General features: G+C 40.3%; 2 protein-coding genes across 30 annotated transcripts; one reads left to right on the forward strand and one right to left on the reverse strand.

Annotated features, from left to right (window-relative positions):
- The first annotated feature begins 4,635 nt into the window (after window positions 1-4,635).
- Window positions 4,636-8,550, forward strand: rassf11 (Ras association domain family member 11). The gene is made up of 3 exons (XM_044211204.1): window positions 4,636-5,172; window positions 5,596-5,708; window positions 5,786-8,550. The coding sequence occupies exons 1-3, from the start codon at window positions 5,063-5,065 to the stop codon at window positions 7,117-7,119; spliced, it is 1,557 nt and encodes a 518-aa protein (XP_044067139.1). The 5' UTR covers window positions 4,636-5,062; the 3' UTR covers window positions 7,120-8,550.
- Window positions 8,317-23,869, reverse strand: csde1 (cold shock domain containing E1, RNA-binding). 29 transcript variants are annotated; one of them, XM_044211176.1, is made up of 24 exons: window positions 23,715-23,869; window positions 20,335-21,057; window positions 19,036-19,288; window positions 17,680-17,868; window positions 16,810-17,008; window positions 16,485-16,651; window positions 15,501-15,587; window positions 15,312-15,409; window positions 15,150-15,231; window positions 14,718-14,846; window positions 14,430-14,555; window positions 14,089-14,304; window positions 13,763-13,933; window positions 13,507-13,671; window positions 13,304-13,315; window positions 13,013-13,030; window positions 12,149-12,256; window positions 11,671-11,849; window positions 11,439-11,551; window positions 11,191-11,310; window positions 10,897-11,075; window positions 10,604-10,767; window positions 10,294-10,426; window positions 8,317-9,822 (listed from the first exon to the last, which is right to left on the reverse strand). In XM_044211176.1, the coding sequence occupies exons 3-24, from the start codon at window positions 19,159-19,161 to the stop codon at window positions 9,775-9,777; spliced, it is 2,829 nt and encodes a 942-aa protein (XP_044067111.1). In that variant the 5' UTR covers window positions 19,162-19,288; window positions 20,335-21,057; window positions 23,715-23,869; the 3' UTR covers window positions 8,317-9,774. The 29 variants fall into 29 exon arrangements, with proteins under 29 accessions (XP_044067111.1, XP_044067121.1, XP_044067122.1 ...); XM_044211186.1 differs by lacking the exon at window positions 19,036-19,288; XM_044211187.1 differs by lacking the exon at window positions 19,036-19,288 and having other exon boundaries at window positions 17,680-17,889.
- Window positions 23,870-24,245: the final 376 nt, after the last annotated feature.

Consider the following 24,245-nt stretch of genomic DNA (forward strand, 5'->3'; position numbering starts at 1 on the left):
CAAATGAGAAGTTGAATAGATCGTTTAAAACTGTCTTGAGTCATTTGATACATTTCTTGGCCGATGAGGACAATGAAGGCTTGTTTTTGTGATTTTATTTCAAGTGCATTTTTACAGAAAAGATTAGAGAGGAAGATTTGAAGATTTTTTGCATAGTAGGGCTAATTCTGTTAAGCCTTGAAAGACAAACTTTGTTATCTATTTTCCATCACACTAGCGGCTCTGTGAGGCTGTACCATAGACTGTATATAAAGATGGATGATCACTGTACAAAAATAAAGCCAAAATATCCCAGATAACAGCACTGCCATCTTGCGCTGGTGACGTCATTTGGAGCCAGAGTCTGTGCAGTAGTGATCGGGGTTTGAGCCGCAGTATCGAGGCCTTGCCCATACACCTGGCCGACTCAATCACAAGCAGAGCTCAGCTGTCAATCATGATGTGAAACGCATTTTTCATAGCATCGAATAACTAATTAGAACCAAACTTAGCAGAAAAATTAACACTTGAATATACATCAGCGTGATAAGAACGGCCTAAAATGACAGGAACCATCTTTGGGCAAGAACCATCTTTATTTGACGTGTACTTTGATTGTTTTAGTTTGGCCCATGTCCCATCCGCTAACATGGAGGGGGTGGGGTTTATGACCTATACTGCAGCCAGCCACCAAGGGGCGATCGAGATGTTTTGGCTTCACTTTTGGGGAGCTGTCATGTCGTCCATCTTTATATACAGTCTATGGGCTGTACTTAGGCACAGCATTTAGATTTGAACTAAATGCTAACATCAGCATGCTAACATGGACACAATGACTATGCTAACATGCTAGTGTTAAGCAGGTATAATGTTTATCTTGTTAACCATCTTAGTTTAGCGTGTTGGCATGTTAACTTTTGCTAATTAGCACGAAACACAAAGTACAGCTGAGGCTGATGCTAATGTCATTAGTTTTACTGGTATTTGGTCATAAACCAAAGTATTGGGCAAATAAAAGTGTTGACCTGATGATGGCGCTAGATCAAAAGTCACCAAAGGGGATCACCAAAGTCATTATCGATTTTGCACTACTGAAAACATACATATAAATATTGTATTCCATTTCTGCCAATAGCCCCTCCTAAATGTTACATATGGGACCTTTAAGGTTCATCGATTGTATAATTGTCTGTTCAAAGTTTTGTACCAATCCATCCAGTATGTGTTGAGATATGTGAACATTTTTGACCAGCCCGTGGCGTTAGAGGAAAAGTCAGGGCATCACCAAAGTCAGAAGAATTCATCCTCATGGGACCACGAATATCACAAATCAAATTAGTATATTTTTCAGTTTCTGAAAATTTACACTTAAAAAACCCCCCACAGAATACGTTGTCAATATTTCTTCAATTGCAATTGCTGTTGAACCTTTAGAATGTAATCTTTAACTACAAATTTCCATGCACCTCCATTGTATCAGGGTAGGCGCAGAAATCTCAGACAGGTATTTCAAAACCTAGACAAATAAAACCAAAACTATCTGCATTGCTAGATACCAAATAGGTAAGTAGAAAAATTCATCTTTATTAATTTTGGGTGAACTGACCATTGGCATTTTTTTTTTTTTGTGGTTGTTAAAGTGGGAAAATCCTCGGCAACATTGCACGGACTTTGCCATTCACTTGTGTAACACACTTTTGCCCCTCCGTTACTCCGAAGAAGCTCTGCAGCTTGAAGACACTTAACAAGTCATCTATTTTTAGGGAATGTGATCCTAAATGTCAAAGTTCCACTTATGGTACAACTAGTTAAAGAGATCAAGTTGGAAATGGGCAGTCAGTCAGTTCAGCCATTGGAAATAAAAATGCCAGACAGAATTTTTTAATTCTGAAAAGCTACTGGTGAAACAGGACATTTTGTAAATGATAATTCATTTCATAAGCATACATTTATATTATAATATTTTAAAATTCCTTCTAAAATTACAGTACATAGTTTACTGGTGATTGGAATTAAACTTGTGACAAGAATCAACAGTATTGTAACATTATCCTGAACAGTAGAAATGAAATTGATCTTCCCATATCTTGGCTGTTGTGCTTGTGTTTGGACAGTATGTTCTCAATAAAAATATTTGTAAAAGAAATGGAATGAATTTCCTTTCAACAAATCAACCTTCAGTTGCTCATCTCAAATGACACTGATAACTACAAGTTTGAGGTTGAACATTTCCTCTTTGTGTGTGAATTTTTAATGCTACATCTCTGATTTTGACCACAGCCTTTGCAAAGTTGCCACATGAATGTGAATTTGAAGGGCAAACCTTTAAGGCAACAAATGCACAGGTTTACATAAATGAAAAGTTACTGAAGAATTTCTTTTAAGTGGTCTAGAGAGATCTAACTGTTCCTCACCAAGAACTCGAGAGATTATCAACAGCTAGTTGGGGTTTACATGAGCAAGAGGGAGCAGGGAGTCTAAGTTTCCCCGTCTCATATTACTCCTATCATCACCCAAACTGTCAGACACTACCAAATTACAACAGGTGCTCCCCTGTCTGGCTTCTGGTCTGGGAGTAGTTTAGGTAGCATTTAAATATTGAATATTCCTGGTGTCAAGTTCACTGACTAAAGACCATTTAAGTGCATGTGCAAATAAATCTGAAACCTCTGCTCCTCCAACAGCCACACAAGACTTCAGACATAACGCAAAGATCACTGCAGCATTACAGCTGCATTAATGCACGGTGTTGTCTGCAAGTGTGAACTGTGTACATGACATATGGTCAGAGTGAAAGCAAAAACTGGCACATTATTTAAAAAAAAGATAAATCTCCAAAAGAAGTGCATTAGCTTTAAGTAAAATCTGAACTCTGACATTAAAAAGCCCTGATTTTATTGAATGGAAGTTCAGAATATTTAGCAACACTGAGGAATGAGTATGTGCGTGATAGTAATAGCTCACTGGTGCACAGTTTACAAGTTCAGCGTGTTTACATGTTCTGTTTGGATTGTAATCACCCTTCCTGTCAAAAAGATAAAGAGGAACACCCAGATCTAAAAACAGCATAACCACATAGCTGGTGAAAATACATATACAGGACCTGTTTGTTCTCAGGCACAGCAAGTTTCATAAGACTGTTTAGATTTTACTCCACAAAAGACAGTACCTTCAATTCTAGTTATTCTAGGACAACATCCTATAGATTGTTTTCTTAAACTGTACTGCACATTAAAACACTAAAAGCATCAATTTCACATTTTAAAATCTCTAGATATAATAGCTTATAAAAATCAAAACTTGGTAAGCTGTTGAACTTGGTACAAATGTGAAGGTAGTGGTGGTGTGTGAATGGAGTTGGGAGGGATCACACAGGACACTGCCTTTAACAGCAAATAAAACTGTGTTCAATAGCTCTTGAAGGTGAAATAAAAGCAGATTTAAAACGAGACTTTATAAACTATTAAAAGAAAAAATATAATATGAATTCTGTTGAATGAAAAGCTGAATTCAGCAATAAAAACACAGTTGCTCAATTCCGTACACTCTGGGATTTTGCAGCTACAGCCTCACAAGGTCTGCCATGACCACGTGAGGCTGCTCACAGTGGCTAAAGTTAGCAGACTTTAGAACTTTAGATAGATATTGCTGTATAACTGATATCATTGAGTTGGTTCGCTGATTATGACTATTTGTACTGCTGTCAAGGCAGAAGTCAATGGAAAAATGCAAGTGGAGGCACATTTGCACCGGGCAGTGCAAATTTAGACTTGGTGCGACCGTGAAAACGAGTTGAAAAGCGAAACATTTACAGTCATCCTAAAGCTGTACAACTTCAGTGCAATAAATGTACAAAAAGGAGAGGGGTCTGAAGGAAAATAACAAAACAGAAGTGGAGTTCCTTCTAAGTTTTGTCAGTCGGAGGCTGAGCTATCACACAAAAAGAGCAAAGACCCATTCCACATACACACACACAGTCGATGCGTAGGTTGCTGAATAGCTACACCTAATATCTGTAGTTGGTAAATAGGCTGTTTGGGGTGAAACACAGAAAAAAACTCCAGTGGTCAAATTTGCAGAATAAAATGACACTGAAAATTTGCTTCACACACCATCACACTATATTGTATTTCAGCGGAAGACTCATCCACCCAAAAAGCACAGAAGAGCGCCGCAGGAAGTCATTCCTGCCTGTGGCCATCAAACTCTTTAACTCCTCCCTCTAAGTGTTAGTGTGTATGACCCTAAGTCACTAAACTGGACATTGATCATTACATCTCTGCCATACTTGAAATAATTGTGCAATATTCTGTGTAATACTCTAATATTACACAGAATAATATTTAGTTTTCCAATTTATTGATATTCACACCTCCATTACTGCTGTGCAATATCCACCGTCTCAAAATAATCTTAATAGGCTACACTCAACTCGACAGTACATGCACTACTACTTATTACTTATATTATTACATTGTATTATTATACCGTATTATCATCATCATTAACCGGTAAACCCACTTGGTACTTATTTTGTTTTATACTTATACCCACCTGGTACTTAATTTATTTTCTGACCTGTTTATAGTGTAGTATATTTTTTGCTAGTACTTTTTCCTGTGTGCACTGACATAAAGGCGAGCTGCTGTAACAAAGAGTTTCCCTTCGGGGATCAATAAAGTATTTCTGATTCTGATTTACCATTATCTGTAATTGCTACTTGTGTCCACAGTGGTTGCTGTTCAGCAAAAGTCGGCTGTTGAGAATAGAAAAAGCTGCACTAATAATTTTGTTTTGAGCAATGGGAATACACATATACAAAGGCCTCTTCATTCCAACTTCAAAGTCTCTTTAAGCACTGATTGATAACTCAGACCCTTTATAGCTATGTACTTCTTACCATCTCAGTACTGATACAGTCTATGGTACTGACAGTGACTGACAAAATGTCTGTTACTCTATTTTTTTTTTTTTGTCGTACAATTTCATATAAACCTAGAGAAATTAAAATGTGCTGTGTTTTTTCAGGCAAAATGGAAACTATGCAAATTGGGCGGGATCATAAACTGTCCTCTAGTGGTAGATGCCTTCAGGAATTTTAATTGGTCTTAATTGCTCAAGCGTTCCTCCCAACCAGCACGTTCCCCCAGAGCAGAGAGGTCAGAGCAGCTGCACTACGGACAAGACAAAAAGGTAGGTCCCTTCAAATATTGTGTCATGGATATTTCTTTTAAAGCCATAAATAAAAGCTTGTTTTCTGCATTTTTAGCATTACGGGGACTGTCACTGTAAACATCCTACAAAAATGTTTTAAACTGCCCACAAACTTGACAAGATAGATTTTTTGATAATTTTACAAGGGTTTGAAGGGTTGTATAACGAGATTTTGATTGTAGTTCCCTTTATGCTACTCAAAAACAAATGTTATGTACAAAAATTATATACAGTAGATTAGTGAACATATGATAAGTCATAGAAACACATGATGGGCAGACAGATTACAGTGAATGTTAATGGGGGTCATAAAGCTATCTCCACCACTTCCCCTAACCGAGAACAAGTGCCCTGCACAATGTGCTGTACCTTGACTAAACTTTAATGTTCTTTTCAAATCAGACTGGGTACAATGGAAGTAAAGGTGTTGGTGGACGGTATCCCACGCGTGGTCTGTGGCATTACAGAGGCAACAACATGCCAAGAAGTGGTCATAGCGTTGGCTCAAGCCCTGGGTATGTATGTCTGTGGCTCTACATAGTAATAAGATTTATGTTCTGACACGTTGACAAACAGTCATCTTTCTCTTCAGGTCAACCAGGACGCTACACGTTACAGGAGAAATTTAAAGACTTTGAGCGGTGCATGGCGCCTAATGAATGCCTTCTGGAGACTCTTAAGAAGTACAGTGAACAGGCCAGGGAGGTCCAACTCACACTGCTCCACAACGGACCCTCAGTCTGGGATGAAATGAGCAGGACGAAAGTTGGCAGATACCAACCCTGCCCGCCACTGAGAAGAAAAGACGCAGGCACCAGGATGCGGCGGGGCAGTGGTTCACTAAGTTTGCATCGTCAAAGCTTGCCGCCATTGTCCTGTTTAGGACAAGAGGCTGAGCAGCAAAAAGAGGAACTGAAAACGCCTAAAAGAAAGTCTCTGACGCTCATGGAGGAGGCTTGGGAATGGCTGGAGAGTCTGGGTAAAGGCAAGGTCTATAGTACTGCCTGTGATAAGGAAAGCAGCAAGAGGACAGATAAAAGGAATCGGACCTCTTTGGATGTTCCTCTCACTGTTGAGAAAGAAAACTCAGGTCAAAGTAGTAGGAGCAAATTCAGAGGTCAGAAAAGTTTAAAGTCAGACTTGGATCATCAAACATCCTGCTGCATGGGAAGTCAGACAAAGGGTAAAGAAAGCAAACACTCCAAAAAAACTCAAGAGGCAAAATCTGATTACCTGTCCAGTTCAGGCTGTGCTACAACTGAAGATGAGAAAAATAGCTTAAGAGAAACCATAATATGTCAACTCAGTCGTTTGCAAGACATACAGGTCCAGATAGCACGCACAGACAAACAGATATTTGAGCTTGAGGACAGACAGAGGGCCAAAAAAGCTGAGCAGGAAGCCCAGCAGAGAATGGTTGAAGAAGAGATGGAGCAGATCAAGTTTTGGGAGAATGAATTAAAGACAGAGGAAGGTTACGAGAAAGACTTGCAATGTCAATTCCTTGAAATGAGGGTGAAGGCTGTGGAGTGCAAGGCCAAACTGGAGGAGTACAAGCGCAAAATGCAGGGGCTTGATTTCTTTGCCACTCAAAACGTTCAAGAGGATTCTGAGATGGTTTCAAAAGTTGGTGCAAATGCTGCCACTGAGATTTCAGCTGTTTCAACTAGAAACTTAAACCTGCAACAATCGGATCCAGTTGGGAATGTAAATATTAACAGGAAGTTCCTGCCCAGAGAAGACTTAAGCCCTCCTCATGCTCTAGTTCCTCCCAACCAGATAAAGGAGCGACGGCCCACAGGGCCCACCGAGCTGAGGGAGTGGTGGAAACGCTGGTCTGAAGCTCAAAGCCCTCCAACACAGACTAAAAAGAAGGTGATTCACCGCTCTGAGCTCACTATATATCTGGGTAGCACCAAGGTTTAGAATCAAATTAACAATGTCATAAAGTCAATAAATATTATGAATACATTGTATACCAGTTGTGACAATTTAATTCCTCAAAAAGCAAGACAGTGATTCTCCTGGTTTAACTTACATTGAGTATTTGTATCCAATACTTACTGTTCATGTGTGTTTGAGATAGAGCGACAAGCACTGTGTTGCACCCATTTCCACATCAGCACAGTCTTCTTTTGGTTTCTTCAATGAAGTGAGCCCCCCCCTAGAGATTAAAAAAAGTTCCATACCAGAAGTGAGCCCCCGTGGTCCTCAGCAAGGGAACAAGGGCAGGGGGATCAGCTGAAGTCAAAATTGAATGCCCTTCACAACAGGTATTGTTTCTATAACAAACATTCCTTCAAATAAAAAGAAAATTAAAAATAAATAAATGGTTTATGCCTTTAAAAAAAAAAAATACAACCTGCACATTTTAAATTAACAGACCATTAATTCACAAACTCTACATTTTAAATTTAAATATCAAATTACATCTGAAGGTAAGATTGCTTGCCAATGAGCTCCAAGTTTCCAACCCATGCGACCTTGCATTGGGGTAAATTATGGAATATATTGCACATGCTATACCCTTACTGGAAGCGAGGGAAAGTAGTACAGAATTTGAAATTCATTCAATTTTAGTAAAGTCCATAAGCACAAGAACTTATTGTACTGATTAGACGGAATTGTGTTTGTCACACTGAAGACTGTGCCGTCTCTGAGGACCAAGCAAATAATTAGCCCTAAAGAAATGCTGGATTGGATGATGCATTTTACTCTTCTCTGTAACTCAAATATACACACACACACACACACACACACACACACAGTATTCATTTTAGAGTGGTGGAACTGGACCGAAAGCTTTGACTGAGCTTCTCTGGTGAATTAGTAAATTCTGTTAATTAATCTGCTAAGAAGCCCTAGTTGTTAATGCTTCTCTCTGTAGAGCACAACTATGCATATGCACCTTTGTCTTTTGGTAACAGCTTTTGGCTGATCTTTAATAATGCAAAAGACAAATGATCATTTTTAAATTTATCCAATTACCTTTGGAGTGTAACATTTGTCTATATAATCGAATTGTTTTCACAGCTACTTTATATTTTTTCCCCCCCAGTCTTAAATAAAGCAAACTTCAGACTTGCAGCCATTCTCTGAAATAAAAAGGCAATTAACAAAACATGATTTTCATAAAATTTTAATTCAATTGTTTCATTCAAGACCATTAACAAAAAGTACATGAGAACCTCTGTACGTGGTTCAACTGAAACCCAGTGATCTCCAAAGTTGAAATTAATTTTGACTGTAACTTAATGTGCAGAGGCACAACAGCTCACCCACCATGTCTCCAGAGCACAATTATTAATATCCTGATTCTTAATGCTTTTTTTTTTAAAGTGAATTTCTAATACTTTACCTTTCTCCTTTAAGTTAAATTTGTTTTGTTACATCTGAAGTTTGAACTTTCACTAAGGAAAAAAAAAAAAAAAAAAAAAAGCACACATTACATACAGTATAGTTCAACCCACAGGTTTGGGATGCATATCCGTATTATTTCTACTAGAAAAGAAAGCCACCCTAAGATTGTTCTGAATATTTTGGCGGTTGGCTGGGAACAGAGGATACATCTAATTTTTTGTTTTGTTGTTTTTTTTTTGTTTTTTTTTTATTATTTCATTTGCTTGTAGTTTTTAGGCACCTTATTCTTACTTAATTCAATATTAGCAGATTGAGTTTCAATGGAAAAAAGCAAAAATACGTGCGAGAAAAAAAAAAAAGTATAAAAGAACTGCAGATAGATGCCACAAGGAATTCTGCACCTGGGAAAACTGCTTAAGTGGAGCATGTGAATACCAAAAAAGGTATCTAAAGGCTCCAGATTGGTAAAAGTAAACCCATTAGATTAACTACTTTGACATTCACATACACCATCCACCCACACACACCCACCATGCTTTCACTTCAGCTCTTCAATAAAGCATTTTAAAACTGCTCAAAAAACCGAGCAGAGAAGAATCCTCAGTTTAAGCTCGCACATAATGAGAAATATGATCCTCCTTATGGAGGGAACTTTGCTTTGCTTTATGCGTCTTGTAGGAAAGCATACAGTAGTGGAAACCTGACAATGAAACCATTTTAAGTTTCCATGGGTAAAGGAGCAAAAATATGAGAGAAAAAAAAAAAATGGAGCAGATGCTCAGAGACATGCTATCAGTCACACTCATTCACCCAGGCAAACTACTGGACAGACTACAGGTGCAGAATTCCAGACAAAGCAGATTCAAAAGATAGGGACATAGACAGTCACACAGTTATCACTCTGATGTAGAGGGACAAGACCCTCAGAAACAAATACCTCCGTTACACACTATAATCACTTCTAGGATACGTCACACACGCACACACTCAAGAGATCCCATGTACACTGCAGTGTGGAACTCTGTATCAAGTAGATCATACATGGGAGGCAGGGAACCGTGGAATGAGAAAAGTTACACATGCCGATTACTGTATGTGTGCGTATGTTTTGTGTATGAGTGTGTGTGTACAAGCATGTGTCAAATCAAATTCCCTTATCCCCTGCTGTTGCCCCTTGGAACAGCATCCCACCAACGCCAAACAGGGTAGGCTCTGTATTGCTCAGTCAATGACACCGGGCTGGCGAGTCTTGCGCTCCACATTGAAGCCCTGTATAGGAGAGGACGGACGTAATTAATGTCGCAGCTTAAATAAAATGCAAAAAGTATTTCAATCATAACTGTAGGAAAATAAAAACCTTTGATTCTAATTAGTGCTGAACATACTTTTTCTCCCCCTCAAAACCAATCTACACCTAGTAGCACTAATGTTTGCCAGATAACAGAGCACCAATCTCATAAGCGAAATATTGTTTTTTGTAGCACATTAGGTGTAAAAGAAATTGGTAAAAATCAGTCAACACTAATGTATACAGAACATAATCCAGCTAATGGTCCAGTATGTGCGCTGATATACATTTTCTCTCATTAACAACTTTGTATTTACAATATTTAATATTAAAAAAAAAAGTTAAATTGGTATTTGAAACAATGATTTCATTACAATTACATATCAGGTAGAAGAACAGCAGCTACTTTCATAGTACAGACAAAATGTGGCAATAGACATGCTTCATTGTACCTTTGAATTGTCAGGACCACGGGGCTGTCTTACAATGACCAGGCGAGGAGCACTGGTGTCGTCAAGAGTGATGCTCTTTAATCGGTTCACCAGACGATCAGGACGTGGAGTCACCACCGGTTTAGGCCCCTCACTGTAACATTAGATACATAATGAGAATTCAAGATGAGCGACCAATTATTTTTTTATCTTATACCACTTGAAAATGTTATTGTGTATCCCCAACAAGTTTAGCCAAAATTCTAATTATAAAATTGAACCACAGTGTATAACAGGTTCTACATCATTCATTGTCCTCTGGAGTCCTTACCTGACTCTGCGTACGTTGCAGGCACTACATTTTCCTGTGCGTTGATTGAGCACAACTGAGAACTCCACCTCATCCCCGGTCTGGAGCTCCAGGCCATCTTGCACTTCTTTTACATGGAAGAACAGCTTCTTGCTCTCACCAACTTCATATGTGATGAAGCCAAACTGGGGGCAACAAAACAATAACTTCAGGATTCAAAATGAGCGGTCATTCACTCCAGCATAACCTGTGCAGTAGTAACGGTAACAACACTGAGGTTTCTGATACATGTGATGTGAATAACTGATCACTACCTGGTCTTTGACACACTCCACCATGGCTCTACGCTGAGGGACCACATTACAGGCCATCTTCTGTCCAGTTTGGGTTACTGTGCAAACCTGAAACTTCACAAGTTCTCCTTTCTGCAGACAATCTGCCTTGTTTGCCATACCCATGATTCCAAAGGGATAATTCTGGCCTTTAGTTCCACCTGAAACAACCAAGAAAGGAGGAGGTGTGATATCGTCTTAATTTTCCTAAGAAAACAGCATGCTTTAAATAATGTAAAATGAAATAATAAAGTCCCATCATAACTTAACACCAACCTTCTTCTGTGACTTCAATAAGCCCTTGGTATTCTGTCTGGGAGGGGTCCACACTGCGCAAGGGACGGATGACTTTCCCCATCATCACTGTTGTGCCAACATCCTCACCAATGCCATTCACTAAAAGTGAAAAACAGTGGATTTCACACACATTTTATTTGTTGGCACTCCCACCTACATTACCATGTCTACAAACACTACAAATATGAATAATGTAAATTAAATGGCCGGAATTAAACCCCTCATACCTGCAGCCACTTTGGTAACCTTTTCAGCACTGACTTTGTTTCCTTTTCCCTTAGAGAGAGTGTACTCCACTGTGTCGCCCAGCTCCAAGTTCTCCAAGTCACCACACATTTCACTGAAGTGAAAACAGAGATATACTGAGACTTGGGTATCAATTAACAGATCTTTGGATGCCATTAATATATAACGCAGCAACTAACTAATCAAAAGGAATCTTAGAACTTAAACCTCTACCTGTAGTGAAAGAAAATCTCCTGGTCATGATTTGCTGTCTCAATGAAGCCAAAGTTGTCCTTCAGTGTGGCAACAAATCCATGCAGTCTCTTGGCATTGGAGGCATTACGGTTGAGGACCCTGATGGAGACTGCGCTCTGCTGGCCAGTTCGCTTCACTTCGTTGATGGAGAACTCCACCTAAAAAGGACCAACGTGTGTCACACACATGGGGCAAGACAGACTAAACAACTTCAAGTTTCAACTAACTAAATCACCACTGCAAACAGCGACAAAAGGGTGGGTTATATATTAGCATTTGTCTGTATAGGAGCAGACCTCATATTGCCCAGCTATTTAGCACTGTACAACAGTTGAGGTCATAACTTCAATATCCAAGTCCTTTTAAAAGGAGGAGTTTACATTTGGTCAACCCTTTGAACCATCTTCATTTAAGTCTCAAGAAAAAAGTACTGAGTGCAGTGTCACTCAGTAGATACCTTGTCTCCGACCTGTGGGTAACTTCCTCCCTCCAGGTCCTTGGCATGGTATGGCACAGTGAGCTTCACGCCGCAGTCTTCATATGCAATCACTCCTTCCTCAGCTTCCTACAGAGAGTGCAACAAGTCAAATCTACATTATCTTTCCAATAATGAGCATGACCAATGCTTGATCCAGCTGGCCCCAGCCAAGGCCGATTGGCTCATCAATGCTACACCTGTTTCTCAACAAAACTGGTGTAAGCTACCAATGTCTCAATTGATTCAGATGATTTAAGAATATGCAGTGTATTAGAAGATGGTGTGCAGATAGCCTACACAAGCATATGAGAGGCACCAGTGAGTGCAATGCATCATTCTGTAGCAGCCTCGTTGGTTAGCATTAGCCTAGTCTACTGCGACATCTGAGGTACACTACAGTGCAGGGCTGCATAATTACCCATCACTATTGTAGTTTCAACTATTGGGAACAGTTCTGCAATACTTGCATAATTTATTCTCTCAGTAATTGCCTGAACCAATCACATCATGCAATTTACTGGCATCATGTTGGGCATTAAAAACAAATAAAAGTATGAGGGGGAAAAAAGTATACGAATTAAGATGACTATTTTATGCTTCTTAATCTGTTGTGACAATGAATGATGATATACTTTACTGAAGACACTTGACAGACTGCTCCCAAAAACCATAGCAGTAATTGAGACGACTGTTTCATCATCAATTGTGCAGCCCTACAACTCACTGAATGAGTGATATAAAGTTTGAGTCCATGGTAAGGGTTAATTGGTGATCAAATACCATGCTGTCAACTAAAGAGTAAAGGAGGCAATCACTGGACCAGATGCCTTTGTAAAGACTAACCTTTTCTACAACTTTACCCTTGAAAAATAAGAGAAACATACACCCATTAGACGGCAAGGATAGTCTACATCACATTAGTAAATACAGTAGTCTTTGCACTGCATTATTTCTCGACTGTTGACTTTTAGATTGTTCATCAAGGTCTTGGAATCAAGTAATTATTAGACTAAATGTTAGTGAAATGTATAGACTACTGGTATATGTTTGTACAATTTGCGTAGAATACGAGCATCTTTATAATTTATTTGAGAGACTATTGATGTGGCTTCATGCAGAAGGTCTAAGTCCTACCTTGTCTTTTTTCTATCAACAAGGAGCATGAACAGGAGGAAGTCATTGGAGGAGAAAGCAAAGAGGAAAATTAGAACTAAAACAAAAATTGGGGAAAAGGGGTAGATAATATGGATTGGGGTGGACTAGGAGGCTATTGTTTTTGATGTAGTGGGGGTATTTTCATGTACAATAATATTTGTCATAATTGTGCACTATGGTACCTTCTCCTTGCCCTTGGTGGGACTGGCATTCTTGTTGGGGGTTGCCACAACTTCCTTCTCCACCACACCCACAAAGCGCTGCTCAGACTGAGTATGGAAGGACACTGTGCCCTTGGGCAGCTTCTTGATACGCACTGCATGGTTCCTCTGAGCTGACAGCATATCCTGACAATGACAGGACATTTACTTTAGTTAGTAGTCATTAACAAATAATAATCAGAATGTGCCTGCTTAAGAAATAATACAGAATACATACTTTTGTGAAAAGCTTATAAACAGGACCTACAGGCACAACAGTGAACTCCACTTCATCTGAGATGTGCAGTTGGCTCTCCTCTAGAACTTCACTGAAGTGAAAGAACATCCTGGCATCCCGATCCACACACTTAATGAAACCAAAGCCATCACGTATAGCTGCAATCACCCCCTAGAAGATAATTGGGTGACAGGAATAGGTATTCCCTTCAGTTCAATGAATGTGGAAGCCCCTTCCAATCTGTCATTTCTTTCAACTCTACAGTACATAATATAAATTGACCACTTCAGGAAAATCATATTGATTTTTTCTTTAGCAATACTCACCATCTCACGGGCCTCCTTGGTGAAGTTGAAGGTGTCTGGGAGGACGTCAATGTTTGTAGCCCTCTCCAGCTTGTCTCTGCGGTCGGTGGAGATGTTGAACTGTATGTGGTCTCCCTCCAAAAGGGTCACCTTGGATTTTGTGTCCTTCTCGCCAAACGGCAGTTCCTTGTCAGTGAAACCAATTCGGGCACTGATTCGACCTGGGAGAGGGTCATTCTGTGGAAGTAGGAAGGAAAGAGTTGTATTCTTGGTAGGTGGATAACGATTCCATGCTTGCTTTTACAGCCAAAGCCTCTTCAAATACAAAAGAATTTAACTTGGCAGACTTGTAATCTACTTGCCTGGTTTTTGGTGGGAACCTTAGGAATGACCTTGACGACAGTGCCTTCGAACTGCTCAATGCTGATATCCTCAAAGATGACTGTTCCTTGGGGGAGCAGCCTCACATCTGTGGCTACTTCTTTACCCTATGGCCACAAGAACATAATATATAAACCATGTTATATCCACATTCAGGCAGGTCATTAGAGTTACAGGTATCAAAGTTGGTCAAAAGTGGATCTATGCAAAATTTAAAAGTTAGTCGAGTATTTCTGGATGGTAAAGTTGAAAAGCTTGACAAGACCTACATTTCTGTCTTTGATGGTGAACTCTACATCATCTCCAGCCTGTAGAGCCTCCAGATCACCCTTAAACTCACTGTAGTGAAAGAAGATCTCCTTCACCACATCGGCCCTCTCAATGAATCCAAAGGCCTCCTGAAAGACAACACGTGGTTCAACATAACATCAACCTGCTACTCAAAATTGGAGATCCAGGCCCTGACTCAAGAGTTACATTTGTAAAGTATTTTAGTCACTATAGCATCATATTTACCTGTATGGTGGAAATCATGTATGGAACCAGATACATACTAGCATTACCTAACATATCTAAAACAGATCTGCTTGTTACAAATTCCACCCCTTGTGCAAACAAGCTAGTAGTTAGGTTGGTAAATCCTGGGTTGACAGGGAACGTGTATGGCTACTTTTCTCAACTGTTTTGGATAGAGCCCTTACCTTTGTAGCACACACCACACCCTGGCACCTCATTTGCTTTTTCTTCACAAGTTGAATATTACGAGCACTGACAGCACCAGTACTGAAATACAAGAGTGATAACTATAAAATTCAAGGGCAAGCTGGGAATTAAGACAATACTGACATGGTGTAAAGACTTACTGCTTGTTGGTCTCCATGTAAAAGCTGACTTTGTCACCTGTGTCCAGGTGGATATTGCCCTCCACATCATCAGGAGTGTAGGTAAGGTAGAACACTTCCTGTGGGAAGTCACACCAGTGTCAAAACTTTGTTAATAGGGTTTTAGACACACCTATTAACCCTACTTTTATTAAAAGTCACTTCTCTTACCCCATTTCTTTCATAACAAACACTGCCAGTGGGCACCTGGCCAGGTGCAGACTTTCCATCCAAGTGCACTGGGATTGCAGAGACAACCTGCAGAAAAAAGGAGGAAATTGCAGGAGGAGGCTATTAACACACTGCTTTGCCAATCGTATGTTTAATATTCATTGTAATTACATAGCCCAATTAAAATATTTCTGGACATGTGATGGATGAAATGACTGAATTTCAAATGTCACAGTAACAAGTATATCAAGTGTCACAGATGTGGTGCACAATCCACACCTTAGCAGAGTTGCATGTACATGATTGTGCTTCTGTGCGAAATCTGCACATTGTCAGGCCTCCTAACGGCCTCTAGCATGTTGATAACCTGACTGAACAAGTTAGTGAGAGAATTAATTAGTATTTGTGTGCGGCGTTGTAGAGTCACACTGTGCTCTGCATGTAGACTTAGAGTTATTATGTGTATGCATTACAAGACAAGCGGCATCACTTGCATGTTATGGATTGTACATCACCAATAAGCCAAGCACAAAAGTCTGCCATGGCACAGCTCTACCTTCCCCTGCTGAGCTCAACTTAATGATGTAGTCAGGCTCACTGACTCTTTACAACCATGTACCAGAATGGTACATGTAAGATTTGTTTTTGTTTGTGAGACTGAACAAATCTACGAGCTATACTAGTTGTTGTGAGCATTCACAGAGAAATTAATATACCCGCTGGGCAATTACATTGATCACTTGACCATATTTGTTCAATAGACATTCAACACCTCCAGCAAACATGCACAAGCCAATCTGAAAAATTCAATTGTATTGTAAATCTTGATGGAAAAAGTTGTTCAATTTATATGCAGGATTAGAGGGGGATCATATTTTACAGTGTGCTTACAATAACATCCCCTGCCCAAAAAACACAAAGGGCCATACAAATGTTAAGTTGACAAACAAGGACAGAACCAAAAATAAAATGGTGTTCCTTAACTGGATGAATATAACCATGCAGCACAGTAAAGGGATAGGCGTGCAGGTCTGGCCCCACCTGGCCCGAGATGCGCTCCTCTGGCAGCACCTCTGGCTTTATCTTTAGCAGCTTCACTGCTATGGGCTTGCCAGTGCGCCTGTCAGAGGATACCTCAAACTCTACATCATCTGAGGAGAGAAAACCAAGAGAAAACCAAACACTTAACACACTTCAAATGATACAGGGACAACTTAAGTTTCAGTGATGCAGCTCAAGTGTTTTTCCTTTCAACATGTTAAGTTTTACAGGTTAAGTATTCATGATTGATAAGTCCAAGGCCTCTCACCTCCTATTTTAAGCTCCTGCAGGTTGCCATTGTACTGGGAACAGTGGAAGAAGAGACGAGCCTGACGTTCGGAGCACTGGATGAACCCGTAGGAAGTCAGGAGCTTCTCCACCACACCAGTCTCTCTAATGCCAGGCCCTGTGCCGTTGGCGTACGCAGTGTGTCCATTGTTATGGAGCATGCCTGGGTCAAAACTCATCTGGGGAAGAGGAGAAGTAAGTATTAAAATGCATCCAGTAGTGGATCAACATAAAGCAAAAAAAAAAAGGAGGCCACAGTTTAATGCAGTGTCTGATGCCAACCTTAAAAAACAAAAAACTTCAAACATGCAGGTACATCAAACTTCAGAGGAAGTGGGGAGGGGAAAAAAGCAAAAGTAAAGCTACATCAGAGTCTTCTGGGGCTATTTGATCAACAACAGAGGAGAACACAGATAATGCCTTGATAGAATTTCAGGATAATTTATACCACTGACTGGAAATAATAGATAAATGAATAAACACAACAACAACACCACCACCACTGTGTGGCACTTCCTGGTTTGTTTACAAGTGTCATGCACTCAACTTGTCACATGATTTTAATCAATTTCTCAAATCACCTGAACGCTAACAAGACTTTGCAGAAATGTCATGCAATTTTGGTTAGACAGACAAATGTCCAAAAACAGTTCACTTCCCTCTACCTACCAACCAACCAGTGATTCTACTGGAATATCAAAAACTCACTTATCAAAATCTGCCACTACACCCTGGTTGAACTAGTTTTTCACGCAACTACAAACCATGCTGTTAGCAAAAGTCACATGACACAACAGCAGCTCAAAGGGCTGTTAAGTCAGTATGAGCACCACCGTACATGCCCTCTTACTGATCTCTGATACAAGGGAGTCCGCTTGTGTTTTTTACTTCCTGGGTGGGGATGGCAAGAGACGGAAGAGGAGCGGGGGATAGGCATGGGACCAGTAGAGGTAGATGGGGCAGAGCCAGTGTTGCGAGCCACTGGGGGTTCAGAGGAGCCTCTTTCCATTTCTGACACTGGTGATAGGACTTGGATATGCTGTTGGGAGGAGTCAACAGCCTTGAAAAGGAGCATAATCATAGCATTTAACTTTTTTTTTTTTTTTAAATTACTATTATCCAGATATCACAAGTTGTTTAGTTATTACGCAAAACCAGTTATCATCCAGCAATTGGGTATAAAATACTTTGTCTACTTGACCTGGCTAATCTGTCGATATTTCATACGACACCCTGTGTTTTCCTATGCACCAATTTTTTGGAGGCCCAACATATATACATTTCACATCATCACAGCAATATACTACATGTTCTTGTGTACAAATACTTCTCCAATGCTAAATATATTTTAGCTCATCACAACCATCACCAATACTCAAACCCTGTGGGAAATCCTGACACCAAAATACTAAGCAGAAAACCCTAAGGCCAACAATGGATCTGCTAACATGACAATCTCACATTACACCATTAATGAAAAGCACTAATAAATGGTTGAAAACACTAATGTATTTAAACAGGAATGGCTCTACAAAGAAGGCAGATTAAAAGAACTGAAAACATCAACCAGCTTCTTTGCGCAGCCAGTTAGGGTGAAGTGGTTTAAGTGCAGTGTTGTATATGTTACTCAGGGTCGAGTAAAATAAACTACTGAAGATGGAGAATCGGAAAATGCAAATGACAGGTAAAATAGCGGTGCATCTACAGTGGACAGAGAGTTGGTGATGGGTTATGGGTTATGAGGGGGTCCCAGAGCAGCCTCTTCTGTTAGGCCCTGTAGTGTAATACCACAATGAGCTACTCTTAACAATCAGTTTTTCTAGGAACCAACTGGTATATAGTTTAGTTTGTATTTGTGTTGCCTTGATTTCAGTGACGTTATGTATCAGCATTAACAGCACAACACGATTTGTCCGCGTCACGGCCCAATTAAGGTTTAATTGCATTGTGACGCAAAGTAAAAATGAGGAGGAAAAAAAAAAAAAAAATGCTCTTAGGACTTGTGAAAATCGCCAAATTTCTACAGTCTAATCGGCAGAACACCCCTCACCCTGCAACACTATAACTTAGTAGAGGCTAGTCTCGGGAGCCCTAAAAGGATGAAAGAGGTTAGGCCATTCACAGCAGAAAGATGCAGGGCAAGGTGGGTGGATGGGTGTTCGATGGGGTGGGGCACGTAGAAAAGAGGTGGGAAGGTGGAACTTACGGATCGGCCATATGGCGACAGGCTGAGTCCGACAGGGGAGGTGCTGCTCAGGTCAGCGCTAACAAACGCGGTGGGTGGCGACGCAGGCAAGGTAAACTCAACAAAGCCTTTCCAGGGGCTGCCCATATTTTCCCATAAACTCGGACCAAACTTGCTTGAGCACTTGCTGAACTTGGATTACTTGTTTAAATGTTTTGCTTGACTGTTAAGTACTATTTTTATGTAACCACCCAAATGATACACCGCTGGATGTCTGCAAGGGTGAAGAGAGGAACAAACATAACGGGTAAGGTAGATAGGCCAGCCAGTGTGCCAAGTGTCACAAACAAACGAAAACAGCTGTGGGCTTTTATCCCCCAGGGAGGGGGAGGCAAAAATCAGGGGAGGTATGACTTGAAAACGAAAAAATAGAAAAAAAAGGTGCGGGCTGGGTGTTGGAAGGCAATCAAGTAATTCTCAAACTAAATTGAATAGCCAGTTTCTGTTTGGAGGTGGTGGTGGTGGTTCAGTTCAGCTGGCTTGTGTGAAGTTTTAAGTTATGTTTAGAAGTAGCAATGTAGAGGTCACTGACAATAGAATCAAACTTTCAACTCAGTATCACTTCGAACTCATTCCACATTAGGAATGTGTAATCATGTGCAAAGAGCAATGAATATACAAGGTTGATTTCTGACCATGCACTGCAGCAGCTGCTTTCACTGACACTTCCCTTTCTCTGGTTGAGGGTGTGCTAATCAGTGAAATCAGCTGCTGCTAATAAACAATCACTGAAGATGCTGCCATTTAAAAAATTTTAACCCTAAACTCTAACTGACAAGGCATATGGCCTTGTCAATTAGAGTTAGTAGATCCAGATAGTTTCAATAAAAGCAATTTTAAAAATAGTTGCACATGTTTGTCAAAGTTGGATGTTGTTTAAGCAAACAAGGACAAACACACTGTTATTTCTGTTCAGTGCTAAAAAGAAAAACAACCTCTGCATTGCTGCCCAAATCAGTACAGCTGACCAAACTGAATCAGAATTGAGTGTATTACACAATCTGTGTTTGTAGATCTGTATATCAGGGTAATGTGTACAAACAGAATTTACCAGTTAATTTCTGAATTCCACCCAACTTGCGGTATCAAATTTTTTTAGGTGAATTCTTAAACCCCTTACAGGGACAAATTCTCATGATGGGGGGATCATTCAAAACATGACAAATTAAATCATAAATGACTAAACAATTAAAAAGTACAGTTATCGTTAACATGATAGTTCTCATGTTATGTTATGAAGGGACTACAACTGAGACCCACCTTTTATTAGTCGTCTTGAATCTTGTAATTTTCAGAATCTCGATGACTATGCAGTTCCTGCAGATCTCTTCACGCACACAGTTGAACACACACACACACACACACACACACTTGTTACAGGTTTCTGGCACAAGTTCTAGATGGTTGCATAAAGCAAAAAAAGGGGGAGAAATCTAGCAACAACAAAAAAAAAAAAAGAAAAAAAAAAAAAAAAAAAGGCCAACGCAGGTGCAATAACACTGCTTAGAAAAAATTACAATGAAAACAGTGGGAGGAGTAGAGGGAGGGAAAGACAGGGGGGAGGGACTATGGGGGGGGAAACTAGCAGATAGCAGCCCACTCCACACCCCGGTGGTGAGTCAGTGGTGTGGTGAGGATGAGGAGGGCTAGGAGCAGCGTTGGGACGTGTGCTTTGTCAAAGCTGTTGAGTAGGCACAAACTTCTGGTTTCAGATCAGTTATTGTCTTCTCAGAATATGCTTGGGCAAAGGATTGCTTCTCTTCTGCGTTTCAATTGGGCTGATGTGCATCTTTTTTTGGTCGTTTCAGGATTTGGTTACTTCTTGTGTTTTTAAACCCTTGAAGTGATCCTTTTTTTTCTCCACGTGTCTTCAGTGTTGCAACTTTGCTTGTTTTGGGAAGGTTTATCTTCAGTTTCTTTGTTATGATCTGAACTTGAAGCAGTTGCGGATGGTACAAAAATTCAGTTCCGTTTCACTTCATACTGTTGGGGGAAAAAGCAAATTTGGTTAGCGGAGCAGAATTGATGACTTTGACTTCACCTCATAATTAACAACAAATCACAGATAATTTTTTTAGGGTTAACACAAAAAGCAAAAGGCCCAAGGGTACAGTGTCAAATTTCACATTTTCTGTTGCATGAAAAACAGTAACAACCCTGAGCTTGGCTTGAAGTTTTGAGAACACCAGATTCTTGGCCCCCAGACTCACAAGTATAAAAATAGGTTTTCCTCAGATGCCTCTGGATACAGCCCACAATGCCAGGCAGCTGACTTGCAGGCAAGAGCTGTGGCTCAACAAGTCCTTGAATATACCTTCACTTTAGGCCATGATATTAAGCCATGATATTTATGGCACCATTTCTGACCAGGGCCCTCTGTTTTGTCATTCAACTCACAATTGTTTTGAACATGTGCAGGTGGGACCCACCTTGCTACCAAGATGAACAAAATTTGTGTGTGTACCTTGTCTGAATTTTGCTAAATTCAGTTAGAAACTGCTCTATCAGTAGGTTAGAGCAGAGTGTTGTTGACCTAAATACACTGCTTTGAAAACAAGCTGGGTGAGCCAACCGGGGAGACATGATATCTACTCTGCTGTGACTGTGTTGCAATGACTCCCATCCCATGTACTTCCCGGAAGGTTAAAATATAATGTTGTAAAAATGCTCAAATGGAATTCCTAGCAGTAGATAGTTTGGGTTTTTTTAAATTTAAAAAAAAGAAAGAAAAAGAAAAAAGGTGCCTCCTTGGTATTCATATCCAAATTTCAAATCCAGATTTACCAACAAGCACATTTGTGTTTTGTTTTAACATGCAACGCTTGGATGAATACTAGACCCACAGGTACTAAAACTGTATAGCCTAGTGACAGTACAAACAAAGCAGTCACTCATCACAAGATGGGTTGGTTAAGTGGGTTAAAGGTTATGAGCAATGAACAGAGACGACTCTTCATGAAAACCTTAGAGGAGATGTTTTTTTCAGCTCCCCCCTTTTCAGCTTTGGTGACGCAGAAACAGTGCTGGTGTTTTAGTCCACCCACTAAACCACTAGCACCGATTGGCAGGACTTTCTAATGAGTATTAAACTGCAGTTTTGCTCGGTGATATAAAGAATAGGAACCATCCAGACTGCCCCTGTTACGACAGAATGGCTAATAAACCCGCGATAAAGCCTCTAGTCTCGCAGGCTTTAACACGGCGGTGCTACTATGGGTCTGGGCCCGAACAACAACCGCCCTGACAGGGCTGCCCATGTGACTTCCTAGCAATCCGCCATCCTCAGCTGGAACTGCGAATATGGCCTGATCCAACACGTTGCGGCATGCATCGTTATTGAAAACGCCACATCTTGGCTAGTCGGCTACTTTCTAACACATGTCAAACTCTAAAATACGAGCTTAACAATCGACGGTGTGTTACTTTTCTTCGTGTTACTGCTTGTTAGTCAAATTAACGCACACAGTAAACAGTTAAGTATAAATCTCATCATCTTAATGACCTTGTGTGGACAAACAGAACCAGACAGATTAGCATGTCGCTAAAGTCGTCAACATCCAATACCCCCGGCCGTTTCCGACTCTTACATTGAAAATAATTCACTGCGACACTGTCATTTAGTTACGCCACAAGTTAGCGCAAATAGTGAGCACATCAGGCATTTTAGTTATTTGATTGTTAACACAGGTGCATGGTTCTGATCAGAAAGTTCGGTTAAAGTAAGCGCTCAACCGTGTTATTCTTGTAAACAGAGACAAGCATACCAAGCTCCATCCAAACAAAATGCCTTTTTCATGTTTTGTGGTTTTGTTTAAAATAAATAATCTTGGTAGAATTTTTATGAAGCTTGTTCCTAAACGATTGGTTATCCCGACAATTTCGGCACCCATGTGGTAAACGAGTAATTACTTTGTTTTAATATAATAATATTTTGTAGAACTGGGTGACGTTGGCACCTCGACCTTCCCTCAGATATCGGGTATTTTGGTAGGATTTTAACTGAACAAACAAAAGCAGAGTTTGCAATGGTCGATATGAGAGTGACAGCCGACGTAAAGACTAACGTTAAACCGTAACCGTTCGTTATTAGCCGGGCTGTGTACACTTGCAACGAATCAAGGTCAAAAGAAATTGTCAGTTATAACTGAGTTCATTATCTTCACACACAGATAAAAGAAAGATAACGTTATCGGAGCTAACGGCACGAGGACGGAACAACAAAGAAGCTTCGACAAGCGGTCGGAGGCTCGTGCTCAGTTATAATCAGTTACTGCGTCTGTCACTAATGTTTAACACAGCAATTTCACACAAGTGCCGACACTTTGCTGGCCCGTAGAAATACAGGGTTGTTTATTTGTACCGTTAACAATACAGATAGGCCGTTCACAATGCTAAGCGGCTAATAGCAGCTACCGTTAGCTAGCATACTGCTGAACTGCATGGTTCTTGTGTGTGGTGATTTATGGTGAGGAAAAACACGGCTGCCCCCACCCAGGCCCGAGCTCTGCGTATGACTATGCGCAGGATAATCCGTTCGATTCTAAAGACCCACATGATAAAAAAGAGAAAATGTCTCACTGACACACGTCAAACAAATGTTTGAATTGTTATATGAAAAAGGAAATTTAATAAAAACTCACCCCAACAGCTTTCAGCACTGTCACCAGCGCCGCTAGAAGCAGCACGGCACATTACGTAGTGATTAGGGATGCTGCTACCGCGATATTTGACAACGTGAGGCCAACCAAAGAGCCTAAAAAAAAGAGTGGCCTGTGCTGCGCAGCTGCTGATGAGTAGTCCCCATTGTGGTCTCACAATAATCCATGGGAGACTGGGTATACAGTAGTATGATAATGGTGGTAATATTTTCTCTAACTTCCTATCTGAGCTCGAAAAACATATTACTGGACCATAGACCCTATGTTCTGGACATATAGTCATGAGCATGTCATTCACTAGTTCCAGACAACTGAACCTGAACTCAACACGTATCCCATAATGAGTCCCCTGACAGTGACTTTTCTCTTCCTACAGTAGAGTTTCTGAAGCCACACGTTGCAACCATAACCTGGGGGTGTATTCAAGAAGGAATCGATTGTAGGGGAAATGTCATTTGAGGCCGCAAGGCTTCTCACTTCAATTATTCACTATTTTGATATTAATGATTTAAT

The sequence above is a fragment of the Siniperca chuatsi genome, linkage group LG10, assembly GCF_020085105.1.
Source record: "Siniperca chuatsi isolate FFG_IHB_CAS linkage group LG10, ASM2008510v1, whole genome shotgun sequence".
NCBI classification, from domain to species: Eukaryota; Metazoa; Chordata; class Actinopteri; order Centrarchiformes; family Sinipercidae; genus Siniperca; species Siniperca chuatsi.